This window comes from Vombatus ursinus, unplaced genomic scaffold (genome assembly GCF_900497805.2).
Source record: "Vombatus ursinus unplaced genomic scaffold, bare-nosed wombat genome assembly UNPS02014787.1, whole genome shotgun sequence".
In the NCBI taxonomy this organism is placed as follows: domain Eukaryota; kingdom Metazoa; phylum Chordata; class Mammalia; order Diprotodontia; family Vombatidae; genus Vombatus; species Vombatus ursinus.
Window position 1 is genome coordinate 658974 of NW_020954565.1, and position 22733 is coordinate 681706.

The 22733-nt window shown below is 35.7% G+C and overlaps 1 protein-coding gene across 1 annotated transcript in view; it reads right to left on the minus strand.

Moving 5' to 3' along the window:
- Positions 1-22733, minus strand: part of DPYD (dihydropyrimidine dehydrogenase) — a 1024364-nt gene that overhangs the window by 470972 nt on the left and 530659 nt on the right. The window contains exon 13 of the mRNA XM_027868249.1: positions 3370-3585. Within this exon, the coding sequence (XP_027724050.1) occupies positions 3370-3585 (216 nt within the window). The remainder of the gene's footprint in view (positions 1-3369; positions 3586-22733) is intronic.

The window sequence follows — 22733 nt, forward strand, 5'->3', positions numbered from 1 at the left end:
AATTTAAAAAGGCTAAAATGAAAGGATAAGGGAACTATATCATGTATCAAGCATGTTGGTCATTGGAACACTGCATAGGGCTGAAGATACATACCCACATACATACATACATACATATATATTATATATATAATATATATATGCATATATATATTATATATATATATATATATCCCTCTTTCATGGTTTGTGCATTCTCCTGTCAATTTGGGTCAAACTCACCCTTTTGTAGAAGTTGTTCAGGAAGAGAACTATTCTCAACCTTAGTGAGAAAGATGATTTCCTTTAATATACTCTTACTCTGTTGTAATATAAGGCAGTATGGCATAAATAATTAGAAAGCTAATCTCAGAGTCAGAAAGTTATAGGTACATATCCTGGCCCTGACATGTAATGGATGTGTGCCCCCAGACAGGACACAACTTTCAGCTCCCCAGGAAAGTCTCTAAGATGGTAAATTGTGTAACAGATGCTAATCTGCAATGGTAGTGGGAGTTTTCATCAGGTGCTGTCCATCAATAAACAAACATTTATTAAGTGCCTACTAAGTGCCTAGAACACTAAGCAGTAGGGATGCAAAAGGATGTAAAAGTCAGACCCCACCCTCAAAGAGCTTGTAATCTAGTGGGGGACACAACATTCAAATAAATATGTATATGTGTGTCTATATATATGTGTTTCTATATATATCAAGCACTCTCATATATATTATATATGTGTATATATGTATATATATATGCCTATATACCTATATACCTACACATACACACCTACACACACACATATATAATTAGGAAATTATATATATATTATATATAAATAATTTATACATATATACAGATATTGTATATTTATACATATATACACATATTTATACATTTATACATATATTGTATGTTTTTATATTATATATGTAATGTATACCTATATTTATATATATTATATATAATTAGGATTATATATGATATATATGAATGAGTTGATTATATGATTATATATGAATATATATGAATGAAGTCACTAGAATTGAGGGGTTGAGGAAAGCTTCCGCTGAGATATGAGATTTTACTCAGGGCATAGGAGAAATAAAGTCAGTAGTCAGAACTGAGAAGGGAGAGTGTCCTGGGCATGGCAGCCAGCCAGAAAAAATGCCCAGGGCTAAGAGATGGAGTGTCTTGTCCATGGAATAGTCAGAAGGCCAGTGTTGCCAGATTGAAGAATATGCATCGAAAATAAGGTTTAAGAAGACTGGAAAGGTAGGAAGGGACTACATCATGAAGGGCTTTGAATGCTAAACACAGCATTTGTATTTGAGGCCACAAGGAGACACTGGAGTGAGTGGGATGAGGTGGGGAGTGGGGGGTTGAAGTTTGTGGTGGGGAGCATTCCATGATCAGACCTGAGCTTTAGAAAACTCACTTTAGAGGCTGAAAAGAAGTTGGATTGACAATGGGAGAGATTTAAGGCAGGTCGATACAACACTAGGCAGCAGTCCAGGAATGAGGTGTCCAAGGCCTGCCCCAGGGTGGGTGCAGTATCAGGGGATAGAAGGGAAAATATATGAGAGACCTGGTGAAACCTTTGGATCCCTTCTCAGAACAATATTTTCAAATACATAAAATAAAATAAGAAATCTTATAAAGGAAATTAATTATATTGAAATGTAATTATCAAAACAAAAAAAAGTTTATGGATCAGAGGTTAGGATTGCTTCATTTAGTCCATTTTAGAGATGAGGAAACAGATAAATATGACCTTCCCAAAAGACAGCTAGGTAGGTACAACAGATAGAGCACTGGGCCTGGTGTCAGGAATACTTGAGTTCAAATCCATCCTTAGAAACTTCCTAGCCATATAAACATCACTTAACTTCTGACTATCTCTGTTTTCTCAATTGTAAAATGGGGATAATAATAGCACCTACCTCACAGGGTTGCTGTGAGTATTAAACGACATAACATTCGTGAAGTGTTTAGCACAGTGATTGGCAAATAGTACATATTTAAAAAATGTTTATTCCCTTTCCCTTCCAAGGTCATACAACAATTTGAGGCCAGATACAAGACAGCCTCAAATAGCTCTATACTCTCCCAGACCTCTGCTTTTCCACAGCTCACCATAGCTTCTAAGTACAGTGTATTGGATGACCAAGAGCCATAGTGAAGATAATAGCAATAGTAGTAGTAATTATGATAATTATTATAAACATTCAGATAGCACTTCAAGGTTTTCAAAGTACTTTACATATATTTGGTCTTATCCTCACAACCATCCTGTGATTTAGATGGTATTTTCTTCTCTATTTCACAGGCAAAGAAATTGCGGCTGAGAATAGTTAAGCAACTTGCCCGTAGTTGGGGCAGGTAGGCGACACAATAAATACAGTGCCAGGCCTGAAGTAAAGAAGAACAATCTTCCTGAGTTCAAATCTGTCCTCAAATACTTCCCAGCTGTGTGACCCTGGACAAGTCACTTAACTCTGTTTTCCTCAGTTCCTCATTTCCAAAAAGGGCTGAAGAAGGAAATGACAAACTACTGCAATATCTTTGCCAAGAAAGCCCCAAATGGGGTCATGAAAAGTCAGACACAACTGAAACTACAGAACAACAACCACCAAAACTTTTGCTGAGGTATGATTGAATCTCAGGGTTTTATCTATTATGACATAAAACCTCTTTTCTTATGTTATTTGGTCCTTTGAGTACATCTTCTTAATGTAGAAGGCTAATGACAATGACAAAGGACACATAAGAGCAACCGAGGCCTTCTTCCTCAGAGATAGCATTTATGATTTTCGCAGATAAATTTTTCTTTCCTTTTTTTCTGGCATGGATTTCTCTCAGAAATGGCATAACCATTAATGTTCCCGCCTTTCTAAATGCCAAATTCTAGTATGCATCCTCATCCAATGGAATATAAATTCCTTCAGGACAGGAATTGTATTATGTCTCTCTGGTATGCCTAGTATCTAGCAAACATCTCTGGTATATAGGAGGAGCCTGGTAAATAATTGCTGAGTTGAACTGAATTGAATTTACACGTTGAAGAAGAACAATACAACCCATAGCAGTGAAATGAGATCTCCTGGCTCCATGCCAATCATTTGGGAATTCACTTTTTAAAATATGTTTACTTTAGGTGATTAATCTAATGCCCATTCTCCTCCCACTTCTGAATAATGGCCACTGGCCCAAATCAAAGGCTGGGTCTGAGCATTAGAAGGAATGATGATCTTCAAACATCCTACAAGCGCCATAATTCACTTGGGAAGACAAACAGTAGTCTATCCATTATGCTGTCTATATTATGATTAAAAAGGCATGACAGGCTGGCAAGTCATTTAACACAACTTCAAAAATATTTTCTTACCTTATCAAGAGAGAAAGTTTTGGTCACAGCAAAGCCCCATCCTGCTTCAAAAGCTCGTCTGATCATTGATGCACTGGTAGCTGGAGGTGCACTAGCAAGACCAAAAGGATTCGGAAACTTCAATCCAGCCATCTCTACACTAATATCCACCAGATCAATAGGAGTATAAAAAAGGGGAAGCTCAGGTTTGGGAGAGACTGAAGCTCCATATTGTGTCTGTAGAAAACAAACAAAAATACCAATTAATGATCTTGCTATCTGATTTTTCCATTATCTCTTCTTAATTTAATTAACACCATTAAAACACAAAATTTAAATGAACTCAGATTGATTAAATTGGTCTGCTTACAGTGATAGAAACTGACAAAATATCAGTCTAATAAATAATAAACATCATATCCCATTTTTCTAAGTTAGGTGGTAATATGCAGAGCTATTGACAAAAATAAAACCTACTAAACAAACAAAAGAAAACCCTAGCTATTGATATCATTGGGATATCTAAGTTAAGTGGTAGTATGCAGAGTTATTAACAAAAATAAAACCTACTAAACAAACAAAAAAACCCTAGCTTTTGATATCATTGGGAGATTGACACATAAAGGCAGAGAAAATCAGAGTTCATGCTCTCTCAGTACCTTTAACCCAGTCTATTTGAACCTGATTTGCTCTATCTTTAATGCCCAAAGAAATGGAAAGAAGGGAAAGACAGAACCATAAATTACATTCCCAGAAATCCTGTGATTTGCGAGATTTTTGGAAACTCACTTAACCTTTCTGCATCTCTTCTGTCCCCCTCCTCCTTCTCCGAAATTTCAGTAGTGTAGTAGGATTTTTTTATAATTTCTTATCTCAAAGATGTATAGGTCAAACACCAAGTTAATTGACCCCAGAATTATGGTTAACCAGAGTAAAGTATCTAATTTATGAGGGCAGACAGCTCATTTAGGTGAGGAGAGTTCACCTTTCTAGGTTAGAAGGCCAATGTTCACATATTCACCATTTGCAAACCCTGAAATGGCACTGGAAAGGATGAATTCACCTATTTTATTCTACTGAGGAAGTTATTCATGAGATTAGGCTTTCTGTTTGCAAGGTGTTTCAGCCAAAGTTAATGCATAAGTAATGATTTCATGATCTTATTGATGTGAGAGTTCTACTGTGAGAAATCCCTCTACGAAAAGAGATTAACACTTAGAGAGTTGCCTGTGACTCAGAGAAATTAAATCCCAGAGCTACTGGGTGTACCCCATTTTTCCTGACTCTAAGTCCAATGCTGAATTCTATTCAATAAGCACTTATAAAGCATCTATTATAACACAAGTCCTTTGTGAAGTGCTAGGGACACAAAGACAAATATAAAACAATACCTGCCCTCAAGAATTTTAAATTCTATTTTAGGCAGAGGGAACACATGTCTATAAGTAAATACAAAATATATATAATATAAGTACAAAGTAATTTCAGGAGAGCACTAATCACTGGGAATCATTAGAAGAATGGTTTCTTTTGAGTTGAGCCTTAAGGAAATCAAGAATTCCCAGAAGTGGCAGTGGGGAGAAAGAATATTCCAGACATGGAAGACAATATGCCTAAAGATAAAAAGAGGGAAGGTGAGATGAAATATTGTTTATTTTATTTTATTTTTGAGAGTATTTTTCCTAATTACATATAAAGATAATTTTTAGCACTCATTCTTTAAAAATTTTGAGTTCCAAATTCTCTCCATCCTTCCCTATCCTCTCACCTCTGTAAGACAGTAAGAAATTTGATATAGGTTATACATGTGCAATCATGTAAAACATTTCCATTAGTTGAGATGAAACATCATGTAATAGACATAAGTAGACCAGTATGGCTGGAATTGAGAGGTATTCATGTATGATCTATTTAGAAAGATTGGTGGGAATCAGATTGTGAGGAGTTTTAAATGCCAAACAGAGATTTACTGTTTTATTTTTTTAATCTTTATCAACGTTTTCTGTCTTTAACATCACCATGATATCCCATGTATCCATCCGCCTCCCTGAGAGCCATCTCATATATTTTTAGAGAAGAAACAAAAAGTCAGCACAACTGATCAATACATTGAGAAAGTCTTAAAACATGTGCACAGTGTAACACCTGTGGACCTTCACTTCCACAAAGATCATGTCATTTTAGTCTCACTTGATCTTCATCACTTTGTTACATTTACTTTTAATATTTTTACTGTCATTGTTTTTTTCCATATAAATTGTTGTAGTTACTACGTATGTTGTTTTCTTTGCTCTGCTTACTTCACTTCATCAGTTCAAAGAGATCTTTCCATGCTTCTCTATCTATCATACATCATTTCTTATAGCACAGTAGTATTCCATTACATTCATGTTTCACAATGTGTTGAGCCATTCCTCAGTCAATGGGCATCTATTTTGTTTCAAATTTTTACCTATTATAAAAAAAGTGTTGCTATAAATATATTAGAGTATACGGGGAATTTTTTTTTCTTATCAATGTCTTCCTTGGGGTCCCAGTCCAATAATGAAGTCTCTGGTTCAGAAAGTATGGATATTTTAATGACTTTGAGAAATCACAAATTGTTCTCCAAAATAGTTGTACCATTTCACAGCTCTACCAACAGTGTGTTAGTGTGCAATCTTCCCATATTCCCTCCAACACTGACTGTCCCTCTTTTTGTCATTTTTGCCCTAGTATTTTATTTTAAAGGTAGTAAGGAGTTACTGAAGCTTCTTGAGCACTGCAAAATGCTGCTATTTGGAAGGAGTCTGGTCATAGGATGAGACTCTGGCTCTAAGAAATCTGGGCAGTTTTCCTTTATGATTTCTTCAATTATGAAGTCTAGGTTCTCTCTCCCTTTCTCTCTCTCTTGGCTTTCATGTAACCTAATTTAGACTATCTCTTTCTGATATCATTCCAGGTCATTTATTTTTGCTATGAGATACCTTACATTTTCTTATTTTTTCAAAATTTGATTTTGTTTTAATATTTCTTATTGTCTAATGGAATCCTTTTATAAAGTTTGTTTCTTTTGTTACTCTTGTTCCAAGCTGTTAATTTGCTTTCCCATTGTTTCTTTAATAGTTCTCATTTCTTTTCCCAGTTTCTTCTAGCCCTCTACTTTGACTTTTACAACAATTTTACCTCTTTAAAAAAAAAACTCTTACTTCATCTTTTCTAAGAATTCTAGTTGAATTTTAAAATATATTTTTATTTATTCTGTTAAATATTTCTCAATCACATTGCAAATTTTTTAAAAAAATATTTAAATTTTTTTGAGTTCCAAACTCTCTCTTTTCTTCTCACCTCTCCCCACTCCTTGTGAAGTCATGCACTTTCATTTCAATTACACATATAAGGTCATGCCAAACATGTTTTCATATTAGTCATGTCACAAATGAAAACACAAACAAAATAAAAGAATAAAAATAAGTATTGAAACAAAAGTATGCTTTAATCTGCATTCAGAGTTCATAAGTTCTCTCTCTGGAGGTGGGTAGAATTTTTCATCATGGGTCCTTTGGAATTGTCTTAGATCCTAGTCTTGATGAGAGTAGATAAGTCTTTCATAGTTGATCATCCTTACAATATTGCTGTTATGATGTATAAAGTTCTCCTGGTTCTGCTCACTTCACCTTGCATCAGTTCATAAAGTCTTCTCAGTTTTCTCTGAAACCATCCTGTTCATCATTTCTTATAGCACAACAGTATTCCATTACAATCATATACCACAACTTGTTCAGTCATTCTTCAACTGCTGGGCATCTCTTCAATTACCAATTCTTTGCCACCATGAAAAGATCTGCTTATAAACACTTTTGTACAAATAAGTACTTTTCCATTTTGTTTGATCTCTTTGGGTTACAGATTGAGTAGTGGTATTGCAGGGTCAAAGGGTCACAGTTTTATAGCCCTTTGTGTATAGTTTCAAATTATCCTCCAGAATGATTGGACAGGTTCAGAACTTTAACAACAGTGCATTGGTGGCCAAATTTTTACACATCCCCTCCAGCATTTGTGATTTTTATTTTCTGTCAATGTTAGCCAATCTGATAGGTATGAGATCATATCTCAGAATTGTTTTAATTTGCATTTTACCAATCAGTAGTAATTTAGAGCATTTTTTAATGTAACTATTGAGAGCTTTGGTTTCTTCTGCTAAAAAATGCCTATTTCTGTCGTTTGGCCATTTATCAACCAGAGAATGGATCTTATTTTTATAAATTTGGTTCAGTTGTGCATATATTTGAGAAATGAGGACTTTTGCAGAGAAACTTGCTGCAATTTTTTTTCTTAGTTGCCTTCCAATTTTGGCTGCATTAGCTTTGTTTATGTAAAAGTTTTTTAATTTCATGTAATCAAAATAACCTATTTTTCTTCCTGTACTCTCCTCTCTCTCTTGTTTGGTCATATACTCTTTCCTTATCCATAGATCTGATAGGTACATATTTCCATCCTTTCCTAGTTTGCTTGGGATATCACCCTTTATGTCTAAATAATTTATGCATTTTGACTTTATCTTTATATATACCCTCTGAGATGTTGGTCTATGCCTACTTTCTGCCAAACTGCTTCTCAGTTTTTCCAGCAATTTTTCATCAAATGTTGAGTCTTATCCCTAAAGCTTGGATCTTTGGGTTTCTCAAACACTAGATTACTATGGTTATTTACTACTGTGTACTGTACAACTTCCCCACTGCCTTGCACAGAATACTGTACATGATTGTTGGAGGATAAAAAGGAAACAAAAATATGCATAATCTGAAGTAACCATTAAGAAAAGAGACTATCCAAATACAACGTAGGTATGATTGCCCACAATCATCAAAATTTTCATTTTGGAATGCTTATTCAAACGAAGGACTAAATAAAACAGTGTCAGTTCTATAAGGTTGATCAATTGAGTTGTAAATTGCAAGGCTGATCAATTCGATATGGTTTTATCTATAAGGTTTTACCTTTGCTGTACTTTGTATCTGAAGCATATCTAGCAATTAAAGTCAATACATATTGTTATAATCTTGTGGTACTAACTTTTGATTCTTTTTTGTGCAATACCATTTTCATAATCTAATTTACTTGTACAGATAGTGTACCAGTTATGTGGCACAGTGGATAAAGTGCTGCACTTGAAGTAAGGAAGATCTGAGTTCAAATGTGGCCTCAAATGCTAGCTGTGTGATGCTGGGCAAGTCACTTAATCTCTGTCTGATTCCGTTTCCATAATCATAAAATGGGGAATAATAACAGCACGTATCTCACAGGTTTGTTGTGAGGATTAAATAAGATAATATTTGTAAAGTGCTTAGCATAGTCCCTGCCACATAGTATGTACCATATAAATGCTTATTCTTTCACATATCCTCTTCTCTCTAATTTGCTATTTAGATTCTTGTATTATGTGTAGCTGAGTCACAGAGTTATAGAAATGGAAATGTGGATAGCGTATGGTGATATTGTTTGTGAAAAGCAGCTCATATAAATCTTAACTTTACATCTGGATTGCTTTTTTCCTAAATTACCCTACTGAAACTTAGATATAATCAAGCAAAAACAACAATAACATGAAGACCAAGGGCAATACTATGCTGGATTAAAACAACAACAACAACAACAACTATACCTCCATCTTTACCTAATTTGAAATGATTGATTACTCTTCATTTGCCCATTTTGTGTTATTTTCTATAATGAGATTGGAGTGATCCCCCACGTAAAGGGGAAGGGAATAAGCATCCATATAATGCCTACTATGTACCAGGCACTGTGCTAATCACTTTACAAATATTATCTCATTTGATCCTCACAACAACCTTGTGAGGCAGGTTATATTATTATTTCCCCATTTTACAGTCATGGAAACTGAGTCAGACAGAGGTTAAGTGACTTGCCCAGCTACTAGCTCACACAGCTAGTATCTGAGACCAGATTTAAAATCAAGTACTCTGACTCTATGCCTAGCACCCTCCACTACGGTACTAGCTAGCTGCCTCTTAGTATGGTTATTCTAAATGGATGTTCTCTTAGATTATTTGTAAGGCAAGTAATAAACCATGTTACATAGTTACTTATGTCCAGATCAATTCATAGGTAAGATTAATACATTAATTTGCTCAAACTCTGAGTTATCTTATACTATAGAGAAAATTAATCTATGGAGAGCAGAGATTTGCAAAGAAGAAATCCATTTGGATTTGTTTTTCTCACGCTCAAAAGGCCAATGTATGTAATGAAGCCAATATTGTCGCAGAAAATCAGATTCCATTTCTCCTTTGGAAGAATTACTGTTTGTGCTGGAAGTTTTAGAAAAGATGCAAGGCACAGGGAAACTTTTTTTTTTTTTAAAGAATAATGTTCTCCTTCATGCTATTACTTGGAGGGTTTTATTCACACTGTTCTTAAACAGATAATTCTTCTGTTCCAAGGATAGAATGAGGTTAGAAAATAACATGGTGTCAGTTCAAATATGATAGAAGCAAGTTAAGACCTCATAATAGGCACTTTTGGTATGATTTCATCCAGGTGTTAATATATCAATATCAATAAAGAATTTATTTTAAGGATATAAATGTAATTCAGTTTAACTAAGTACTCATTAAATATGCCTATTACGTGAAAAAATGCACCAGAATCTATACATGTGGACATTATTAATACCCAATAGGGAAAAAACAAGAGAAAATGGAAGAATGATAAGCATCAGGACCTGGTAAAATGTGGTACTATAGACAAGAGGACTTCATAATTTTGGAGAAGGAAATGTCAAACCACCCCCGTATCTTTGCCAAGAAAAGACCATGGACAGGATGGTCCATGGGGTCACGAAGAATTGAAAAGAACTGAAATACTGAACAACACAACTGCATAACTTGGATGAACAAAGACTTATACCTGGATCATCTCGTACATAGTTGATGTAGACTGAGCTTCTGGCTACTGTGAAAACTAAAGGGTTAATCAGGAGAGTTTTCTGAATAAGCTAGTGACCTTATAGAGTAATAGATGAGCTTATATCTGCCCATTTTTACTTCTTCTATTGTCCCCTACCTCCTCATTACAAGCACAAAAATGTCAAGTATGAACAGTCTAAAAAGACCAGGATTAAGGACTAAAAATCAAAATGCATGGAGCTAAACTTTATGATAAGCTTCATGGTAGTGTAACCATAATTCTTTAGGTCAATAGCAGAAAAACTAACATTATAAAATTGGAAATATGAAAAGATAGGTGGACAATTTCACGGGTTGGTAACTTTTCCAGATGGAAGATATGTTTGAACTCTCTGAAAAAGTTTATGACTACTTCAGTGTCAATGTATCTATGCATATGTATATATATGTATACATGCATATATGTTCTAGCACGGACATATGTTGCCTCATTTGACACTCATAAACCTGTTAAATACATGCGTCTATAGACATGTGTGTATGCATACATATATTTTGATTTAGCACGTTTATGTTAGATCTCTATAACAGATCTTGAGAAACGAGTAGTATCTGAACAGACACACACATATGTTGTTTCTATTTTTTTGGGGGGTGCAGCCTTGTATACCAAGTAGGGGCTCCTTGGAGGTGTAATTTGCTCAGCTGGAAGGAGAGACATAAGAATCACAAGAGGGGGGAGCCTTATATTATAAGGGTGTCTAGAAGGTTGGAATTTCTTGAAGAGGGTACAGACACAATAGTGGCAGAAGACTACAATTGAAGGATGCTGCTAACAAGGATTGATTGTAATCTTCAGCAATTGGAGTCTTGCTGACATACTGATTTGCTTCAGACTAATCTGCCTGGACAGAGTTGCTTCAATATGCCTGCCTAATTCAACACTGGGACATGGTGAATTTTGGAGTTTCTCACCATTTTAAAACAATGTTTTTTTACTGTTTGTACAATTGTAAATGGTCTTGTCTCCAGATAAAATTGAAACAGACTTTTATTGCATTCTGAGTGTTTGCTATGAAGGGAATTTTCATCTACTTTGCATGTGCTACTCTGCCTGGTTTCTACTCTGTGGAACAAGATTCCCCCATACTGGGTATCCCTTATGATTTCCCTCTCCCATCCCCAGCTTTCCTGACTCCTTTTGTGTATTGTTTCTTTCCATTAGATTAAAAGCTCCATGAAGGCAGGGACTGTCTTTCTTTTTATTAATTCAATCCACAGTACTTAGCACAGTACCAACACAAAGTAGGAAATTAAATGTTTATTAGATTGGATTGGATTGAGTAGGAGGGGGAAACATATTAGCTAGTAGAATTTTTTTTAGGGTGTACTGTAGAGCAGAAAAGTCACTGGAAAAGGAATGGGTAGATTTTTCTTTTTCTGGGTTCTGAGCTTGCTGAATTCCACACATGTTCAACATAACTAGCTCCCCTCAATGGCAGGGAGAAGAACAAAAGTAAACTGGGGAGACCTTTAAAGAGAAACAATGCTGAGCCTCTATTAAATTCTGTGGTCACATAAAGGTAGGTTTACATTTCTATGCAAAGTTTTCAGAAGTTTAGAATGTATTTTTCATAATATTAAAAAATAGTTACATGACTTCTTTAGAGAGTGATATATTCCCTGGGGGTGGATTCAGTTTGGAAAACAAAGCAATTTTTTAAACAATCTTAAGTTCCGCCCTCTCCAAAAAACAAAAACAGAAACAGAAACAAATGAACAAAAAAAAGCAAATTCTTTTCAACATTAATATTCTCCAAGGGGTGCTGAATGACTCTGGATGATTGAAATCACTGATTTATGTGGGACAAAATATGTTGGTGATCCAAAGGACAATGGAGAGATGTACTATGGACATAAATAGGCTACAGCATTAAAAAAAATCCAGTCCTGTTATTCAATTAGTGTAATGAACTCGCTAATGAGAGAATTCCTTCTACTAACTGCAAGTGAGAAACTACTGAATAACCCATAGTCTTGGAGAGTTCCCTGGGAACACTTAGAGGTGAAACAAGCTGCCTGGGACCACAAAGAATTTGCTGAGACTTACATAGACAGTAGGGGTCAGTCACAAATTGAACTCAAGCCATCTGACTTTCTCAGGTCATCTCTCTATCTAGGCCAAACTATCTTTACACCACTGTCACTTGAGAAGAAGCATATGGGAAATATATAATAGAAAAAGTCTATCATATGAAGAGAGATAGAGATAGACAGTCTGAGTGCTATACTGGTACCCAGAATAAGTTGTAAAACCTAGAGGAATGTTTCCAGAGCATTGGGTAGATTCTCTATGGAGGATTTATTAGGGTGCATAGCCATAGACACAGATAGGATAGTATAGAATGACGTTATACTACATTGTCTCTTCTCTTAAACTTCCCCTAAAGCTCCAGGCCCCAGCTCCTCTTTTTTTCTTTTCTTTTCTTTTCTTTTTTTTTTTTGTTCCTCATATAATTTTATTTGGAAGGGAAGGAATAAGGGTTTTAAAGCAATAAGGCAAAAGGAGATAAGGAAATGAACCAGAGAAAAGCTAATTAAGTAGTTTTGTGGTAAAGAATAAACCACCAGATGTGGATTCAGAAGGAGCTTAGTTCAAATGCAGCAGAGTTAAAATCTTGCCTCCAAAATTTAATAGCATCTATCTCACAGGGTTGCTGCAAGAATTCAATGTTCTCACAGGGTTGTTGTAAGAATCCAATGTGGCTACATATGTCTATTGTTCTGTAGACCTTAATGTGATATATAAATATTCTCTATGATTTTAAAACTATAGGACAGACAGGAAGGGGAATCTATCTCCTCCTACTGGTTTCTTTTAAAGAAACCAATTCTTCTTTATTGAAGAATGCCAATTCAGGATCTCATATTAGGACACACTCTACCAAAGTCTCCTTGTGATGCCTGTGATTGATAGAGGAGGAAGGAGTCCCTACGTAACATGATATAAAGAATGGATAAAAGAAGTACAGACATGAATGAGATCAGAGATTAAAGAAAATATTGGAATAATCTTAAAACTGTCCACAAAGAATAATCCCAGGCTAATATTCTTTCTACTGATGAAAGGAACAGAATATTCCAAATAAATTGCTATGAAGACCTCAGTTGAAATATCATCTCAGGCACTACCTTGTTGTGCTGCCTTGGGCCAGGCTCTGTACCTCAGTTTCCTCATCTGGAACATGCTGATAATCAGAGCACCAAATTCATAAAAAGTTGTTGTAAGGATTGAATGAAATAAGGTACATAAAGTGATCTGCAAACTCCAAAACACCACTACCACCACTACCCATTCCTCAATACCCAGCTTTTCTATCAAGATTTTTTTGACTACTTCAATTAATGCCTCACTCATATCTCTTTCCTCTAAATTCCTACAGTACTAAACCCCACAATCTGACACCTAAATATATATCACTTTGTATCACTCATTGTTTCATTTCTACTAGTTTCACCTCCCCAAATAGACTGTAAATTTTTTGATGGCAAAGAAGATTATGCTTTAGATGTCTTTTTTTTTAGCATTTTTATTTAAAATTTTGAGTGCCAAATTCTCTCCCTCCCCCCTCCCCTCCTGTCTCCCTGAGATGATAAGCATTCAGATATAGGTTATACATATGCAATTATGTAAAACAATTCCATGTTAGTCATTTTGTACAAGAAGACGTGAATAAAAGAAAAAAATTAAAGAAAAAAAGTGAAAATAGCATGCTTCAGTCTGTATTCAATCAATATCCGTTCTTTCTCTGGAGGCAGATAGTATGCTTCATCATTAGTCCTTTGGTATTGTCTTGGATCATTGTATTGCTGAGAATAGCTAAGTTATCCACAGTTCTTCATTGTACAATATCACTGTACAATGTTCTCCTGATCCTGTTCACTTCACTATGCATCAGTTCACGATTATAAATCTTTCCAGGTTTTTCTGAAATCATCCTGCTTGTCATTTCTTATAGCCAATAATGTTCCATTACAATCATATACCACAGTATGTTTAGCCATTCCTCAATTGATGGCGATCCCTTTGATTTACAAGTCTAAGCCACTACAAAAAGATCTGCTATAAATATTTTTGTACAAATAGGTCCTTTTCCCTTTTTTTTCATGTTTTGGGATATAGACCTAGCAGTGATATTGCTGTATCAAAGGGTATGCACAGTTTTATAGCCCTTTTGTCATAATTCCTACAAAGCACTTGGGACAATACCTAGCGCATAGTAGGTGCTCAATAAATACTTGTTATGCTGAATTGGTTTGACTGCATTGTGAAACTCACAAATCTCAAAAGTGCTTGCCTACTCCACAGTAAAATTAAGAAAAATGCTAAGAATTCAGTAGCCATTAAATATTTTAACAGATGTTTCTTTTGTGCTTTGTTTGATATGTCTTCATAATTTTTACTTCTTCTTATTGTTGCTATTGTAACACAGTAGAAAGAAATTATAGCGGACTGAATGGTTGATTTACTCCTAAAGCAGAAATCTCTGAAAATGTCGGAGTAATTCATGTTTTTTTTTTTTTTTATAAAAAGTATCTAATCTTGAGTATGTAGTGAAAGATTGACTTGGTCCCTTGGATCTTAAAACTGAAGTACTAAGAAAATACAAAATGATTCAAAAAATGTTATCTGTTTCTTCTCTAACAGCTTGTTGACCTGTGAGCCAGGAGAATTGTGTAAATTTTGCTTCCTAAATGGTACATAGCTTTTTCAAGCTACAACCTGGAAATTTCTAAACATTTGTCTGTACTTCCTTCCTTGATAGCTCTGGAATGAATAGTTCAATTTGTTTGTCAACTGGACTACAGCAATACCACTGAGCTTAAAAAAATGTCTAACTCTTATCTACCTGTGACGAAACAAAGACAGAAGTCTATTACACAGAATCTTTATTTTAATACATTGTGTGTCTGTTCAAAGGATCACATAGCGAAACGACTTTCAGAAATGCCTCGTATATCAGCCTGGGATTACTACGGGGGTGCAGGGATGACATGTGGACAAATTTTCAAAGCTGTCAGTCAGGAAGGTAACTATTACAATATTCACAGACACAGGGGCAAAGGTGGCAACACTGCTAACATGACGTCAGTGGCTAAAGTGAGGAAATCTTGGTGCCCAGCCCAAGTTGGGGCCTGGCAACCAACTCACATAACAAAATAAATTGTATCGGGCTGAAAATGAAGATGGCAAATATTAACACAGAGAGCAGTGATGGGAGGTGAAAACAGCCATGTTACATTTTAGGCCTTTGAATAGGTGACTCTGAACTTAAGTAACAACATAGCTATGAGTATATAATTTCTTATTAGGTTACTTGCATTTCAGACAGTAGAAGATTTAGGTTCCAAAACCAGAGGCAAAGTGACAACAGGAATAGGTAGTTTCAGATGGTGGAGGGGAGGGGGCAGGAATGAAAATATTGTTTTATAAAACTGGTTGCATGAGATTATGAAATATCCAGTAAGATTGTTCCTACTCTGTGGTAGTCTGGGAGTGGGAGTGAGAGTGGGATAGAACTCTTCTTTTTCAGGACTGGTCTTTCTCCTACAGGCTGAGATGCCCCTTCCTCTTATCTGGTACCCACCCTGCTCCTTAGGAATACTCCAATATCTAGAAGCTTTCTTATCGAAAGCTTCCATTTCTCACATAACCTTAATAAATGGTCCCCCCACCTTAAGACTTCGTAGGTGGAGAATTAATCAGATACCCCTGAGTTAGACCCCACCCATACCCATACCCATACCCATAAAACACCCAACTCTCTTCTATATCCTTTTTTTTTTTCGCTAGGCAATGGGGTTAAGTTACTTGCCCAGGGTCACACAGCTAGTAACTGTCAAGTGTCTGAGGCCGGATTTGAATTCAGGTCCTCCTGACTCCAGGGCCGGTGCTCTATTCACTGTGCCACCTCGCTGCCCCTCTATATACCTTCCTTCTTTACCTTCATCTATGGCAGAACCTAGGGTAGGGATGGTGTGGTGGGGTATCTGTCTTTAGGAAATGGAGGAGTAACTAAGAGCAGTGCCAGCAATAACAGCACTAGTATCAATAGTAGTAGCAGTTTATGTTTTTATAGCACTTTGATTACAAAGTGCTATACATGTATTATATCATTTGATCCTCACAATAATCCTGGGAGGTAGGTACTGTTATTATGCCCATTTTACAGATGGGGAAGCTGAGACTAAGTGACTCACCCCCACAGTGTCTGAGACAGAATTGAACTCAGGGCTTCCTGATTTCCAGGCCCAGCATTCCATCTACCGTGCCACCAAGAACATTATTGGCTGGCTTGTTTCTTCTCTGAAAAGCTGCCAAAAAGCAGCTGCAAGGGATAAGGATACACCTCAATGTGTCCTTCATAACTTTGGAGTTCTACTGCTAACTTGAATCTGATTTTTTGATTGCAGTGACTCCTTCCTTTTATGTCAATCACAACCCCTTTGCAGTAAGATGGTCTTCAAAGATAACTGTGGCTGGTAGTTTGTCATCCTATGCCCATCCTTTAAATGAGTGTCTTCAAGCTTACCTAAACTTTTGTTGTTCAGTCATTTCATTCATATCCAAGCATTACGATCCCATTTGGGATTTTCTTGTCAAAGATACTGGAATGGTTTGCCATTTCCTTCTCCAGCTCATTTTACAGAGAAGGAAACTGAGGCAAACAGGTTTAAGTGATTGTCCAGGGTCACATAGCTAGTAAGTCTCTGGGGCCAAATTTGAACTCAGGACAATGAGTTTTCATGACTCTAGGCTTAGCACTTCGTCCAATGTACAACCTAGCTAACCCCTTGTCTAGATTGGTCTTCCTACAATTTAAAGATTATTCATCACAAGTCCCATTGCTAAAGTCATAGCAGCTTGGAAGAATATTTCAGAGCTTGCCTCTCTGCTAGCAAAGACTCTAAGAATCCAGGGTCACTTGCATTCAACAATGAGGCATTAACAGGATGACCATGATGCAGAGTGTTCTAATAGGGTTCCTGAGTCTGCTTTCTGTAGCATAAAACACAAAGAAAGAAGCCAATAGGAGGACAACAATTTCCTTTCTCTATGTGCTATAGTTTTTCCTTTGTAATATGTATATGGCACTTTAAAATCTACAAAACACTTGACTTATGTTGTCTAATCTCACCTCCCCAAATCCCCTTGAGGTGGATGCTTTATAGTGTCTAAGGCGATAGGTGACCTCAAGTTTTTTTTTTTTTTCTGATTCTGAGTCTGGGTCTCTATTCCTTATACCATCTAGTTTGCTCATTAAGTTTTATCTGTCTTATTTTCTCATCTCTTTGTGTCTCAGTCTCCATCTTCCTTGGGGACTCTTGTTCACAAACAAAACATATAAAACTTTAGATGACATTCTCTCCAAATAAAGTAGTCTGCTTCTCAATCTCCATTTGCCTCAGTTTCCCCATTGCTTAGAAAACTTTACCTACAAATAAATCATGCAAAACAAAAGAAAAAGTTCTTTCCCTTCAAATAAAATGATATGCAGAAAAGGAGAACAGAGACCTAAAGGAAACATTTAGGAGAGGGATGATGGAATAGCACTTTATCCTATCATATTCTAGCTCTGACATGGGGAAAGCAGTGGTTTTCTTTAGAAATAGTTTTCTTTTAGCAATAAAAAATGATAAAGTTCACACTTCTACCATAGGCAAAAGTGGGAAGAGATGGGCAATGATTTTTTGTTGACACCCTTTGATCAAGCCCATGTTGGCCTTGCTTCCTGGTATCAACACCAACACAATTTTTGCTCGTCTCTCCTGATATTAAATCAATTAAGTATTGTGATTTCACCTCACCTAAGCTTAGCCTGTGACTTGAAACTTTCTTCTGAAAATGAATCCTCAGAAATACACAGTTCATGAAAGACCAAGAGTTTAAATCTGAAGCCATCCACATGCTTAACACAAAGAAGCGTCAATTTTTACAGTCCATTAGAAACAATGATAAACTTCCCTAGGCAAGGTAGAAAGCCCCCTGCTGATTCCATGCATGACTTCGAGAGATATATTTCCATGGTATGCTTTACAAGTTGAATCACATTCAGCTTTTCAGATTATAAAACCTTTAGTGTTGGCCAAAAATTTTAGAGTGAATTCTTCTGCACCTAGGGTTTTGCCACTGCCATTCCACTCATAACCTGTCAACTGACACCACGGGCAACTCTTTTCTGACATGGCTCTGATTTCACTAGAGCTATTTTCTCAACATTCATTTTTTTTTTGAAGCATCTACATACAATTAGCACCTTGAAAATCTGCATTCCTAGAGCCCTAACATAGAAACTACTGCTTTCAAGGAAACAGTTTAATTTTGCATTATATTTTTCTAGTCACTTTCTATGACATGGTCTTCTATGTCAGTTTTCTAGCTTTTATTTTTGTTTTTGATGGCCTGAGGTTTGTAATCAAGTCAATAAATGACATTCAAATTAATGGTAAAGTCATAGCATCTATGCTCATCAATGTATTAAGAACATTTCCATTCTACCCCAAATAGCTAAATTAACAATATTGTCCATTTTGGGGCCTAAATTTTCCTTTGACTAAATGTTTTTCTTGTATGTCCATTATATAGTATCAATATCTCTCTCCATGTCCAGATAAATCAAAAAGGTACCACAAATCTAATATATTATTTAGGATTTAAAGTTTCAGTTTATTAGAATACATATGAAATTAAAATAGATGTATAGTCAAAAGGGGCAAATCCTGTGGCTATTACTGAAGCTTTCTTAGCATGTGTATTTTCCATGAGTTGTTTAACTAACTAATTAATTGATTGATTAATTAATTAATTTTACTGACTATAAGCCGATCGACTTCCCAGCTTCTCTGGCCAGGGAATAAAAATGAGATCTCATGAGCTTCTGTTACTAGTTGGCTTAACACCGCAGTATCCTAATGATATAATGATAATGCCAGCAACTTAGGGAAGAAAAAAAACCCAACAAGTTAGCACAGAAAACATCATTTAGCCAAGATGTGTTCCAATATTAACTCTTCTGTGATTGTAATGTCTCACCCAGAATCTAGTGTGATTTAAAATGAGCTTTTTATTGATGATCATTGTTTTCAAACCTGACAGTGGTCAAAGATTTATATAGATTTTCCTTTAGCACAGTATTGTAAGAGTACACCATATATTTTAAATCTGAAGGGTACTTTTTAAATAGGTCTTAAGATTTTAATAAAGTTGTCATTCTCAAAGCCTTATTATTTTATAGTGAAAGGCAGGGAAAGCCAGTCCATTTGATGAGGTTATTTTTATCCAGAACACTAAGGGATTCAAAAATTAACCTCACACCATTGAGCACACTTTTCTTGATGGCCTATTCACTCTCTAAGTGGTAGAACACTACAGTTTGGCTTTTCATCATTATCCTACGTAAAGAAGTCCCTTGCCTGGCTAGTTTTGTAACTAGTCCCTGTACTGGTAAACCAGCTGCCAAATGATTGCCTTTTATACCACAGCAGCCAAATATCACAGGGACTGCACACCCAAATAAATGCCCCCTGGCTACCCATTCATCTAACAGCTGGAAAGATGACACTTGACATTTGGAAACTTTCCTGTGAAGACTGCTGCAAGGCTTTCCCATTAGCTTCCTGGGGAGACTATAAGGTCGAATGAGCTGCCTCAAAACCTGCAAAGGGTAACGAAAAGGCTCTGATATCAAGTTTGTTCAATTTAAATGTCTAATTCTCAAGTCAGGGTTCTTCAGAGATTGTTGAACCCACCAGTATAATTTATAACAAAAAAGTAAGTTCTTTGAAGAGAATGAAATTCTATTTTGTAAAATGGCGAGCAACTATTTGAGAGAGAAGACACCTTAGAATAAAAGAGACTTGGTAGCAATAGATGTCTCTGAACTAAATACAGAAGAAGGAAGAAGGTCACAGTCCAAGATAAACTCATAAAATTCTGTACCCCCAAATTCAAATCTATTCCTTACCCCGATGTTTGTTTAGGGACAGAAATATTCTCCCTTAGGATATCGACAATGGTGTTCTACGTGATGCTTATTTATTTGTCAAAACCATTAACAAGACTATCTTAATAATGCCTGTTAAAACAATGTGAATAGCATGGGTCTGGAAAAAATTGTTAAGCCATGTATCATCTAGAAGTATACATTTTTCTTCAATGTATGGCTTTGTTTTATTTTATTTTTCAGGCACAGATATTTTTCCCTAGCACAGAGAAATAATTCATTTTCCTTAGATGTGCTAAAGATATTTTGAAAGACTACAAATCAGAAAAGTTTTTATTAGAGGACACCTCCCTGATGAATTAGGCCATGTCCCTCACATAATCTAAAACCATAAAGATGCCAGGAACCTTGAGATTTCATTTATTGATAAGAATATATGTATTTTCAATTAGCTTTTCAAGCAATGATCTTTTTGCAATGTGTTCAACTTCAAATTCCCCCTCTTCCAAGTGTTCTTACAACTGTCTGTTCCTGTTTTGTTATCTCTGAAAGTCTTGAGATCGGAGACTGACAAGAATGAATAGGCTTCACTAAATGTTCAGTCACATATCCAAATGTGGATGAAATTAATAAAATGCTCAAAAAAGGAAATATAAAACATTTCAGAAATATGCAGAAAGACACTAAAGAAAGCGAATAAATGAAGGACTTGAGGCTTGGTTTTGACTTAATCACCATGGGTGACTGAAGTCACTTTTAAAAGAGTCAATTGAGATATTCTGAATTGCTGCTCATTAGAACACCAGCAAAGATAGATTCCTACAGATACATATTCCATAGCACAACTATATCACAGAATACAAATAGAAAGGCAGGGCAGACTTTCTTCAACCTCCAGACCAGCTGACTCTATTCAAGAGAGACCCAAATTATGAGAAGATGAAGAATTATTTTAATAATTTAGTTTTTTTTTCCCTTCAAAGTTGAAACTTAGATAACAATTGCTATCATATACTGACAGGTAGGCTCTTTGGCACAGGTATGTGCCCACTTGGTCCTGAAATCACAAGCTCATTTCACATAGTCTATTGAACAGCTATCAAGTGGTAATGAATTTATGTCACTCTGGACCTGGAGCAGATCTGAACCAATGACCTTGAGATGAAAGGTTCCATATTTCATTACGAGGCCCCTGAGACATCTACCCCTTTTCAGAACTGGTAATTCCTTCATGCTTCAATCAAGCAACACTAAGAACAAAGCCACACCAAATAACCTTCAAATGGTAAGGAAATAGGTCCTTAACACAATAACATTTGAGCATGTTAGAGTAATATTATACGTATTATTTCTAAGTATTCTGAACTTAAGTATGTTTCTGATATGAACATTTCAAAGTGAGTGGAATGTCATTTTGACTTTTAAAGAGTTCTATTCTCAATACCACTGTCAAAAAGTATTTAATAAGCACAATTACTGAGCTTAGTCAGATACTACACAAAAATAACTATTCTCTGAAATTCAAATTTGCCAGTAATTTAGGATTATAGGACTGAGAGCTAGAAGGGACCTCAGATATTATCAGGTGCAAACTCCTCATTTACGGAAGAGGAAATTGAAACTCAGAGAGTTGAAGTGTTTTGCCCAGGTTCACACAGGTCCTTCAGTAATTTTCAGAGGTGGGATCTGAATTCAGATCCTCTAACAGAAGTCATGGCTCAATACAAAGCACCATACTGCCTTGAAAACTTAGCCTTAGCTCCCCCTTCAAAGCAAAGCCCAGCCATGTCTATATAAGGTCCTTCTTTAGCCTTTCTTTCTCTTGATTTTTTATTTTACTTTGTATTCTCTTTTTTTTAGGCACTTTGTATTCTCTTTGAACTTGCACACATCACGTATTTCTCCCACCTTTCATTTTTCTTTTTCTTTTTTTTTACTTTGTATTCTCTGTTTTTTAGGCACTTTGTATTCTCTTTGAACTTGCACACATCATGTATTTCTCCCACCTTTCATTTTTCTTTTTTTTTTTTTAATGCCCACTACCAAGAAAAATGCTGGCTCATGGCAGGTGCTTGATAAGTGCTTGTTGAATTAAACAAATGGCTCCCAAATGTAAATTATTTAAATTGTTCCTTGTGCAAACTGGTTATAAGATTAAACCAAACTTGTTTCATTAGAACAGCTGTATTCTATCATTAAACAAATTCCTTCTCTAATAAGTTGACTTCCCTTAGATAAAAGCAATATGGATTCCAAAGGGTATCATTAAAAAAGCTTCACATACTTCACATAGGGTCCTGTTATAGGAGGATAGCTCGATAAATACGAATGAGGTTATTTAGACAGAGAAGGCAAGTGAATCTTTGGTGACATGCTCTTTGTTGTCAAGTGTAGATGGAGGAAAAATGGAACTCTGGTCAACTATTGTATATGCCACTTTAAAAAAAAAAATCTCAATTCAGTTCTATAA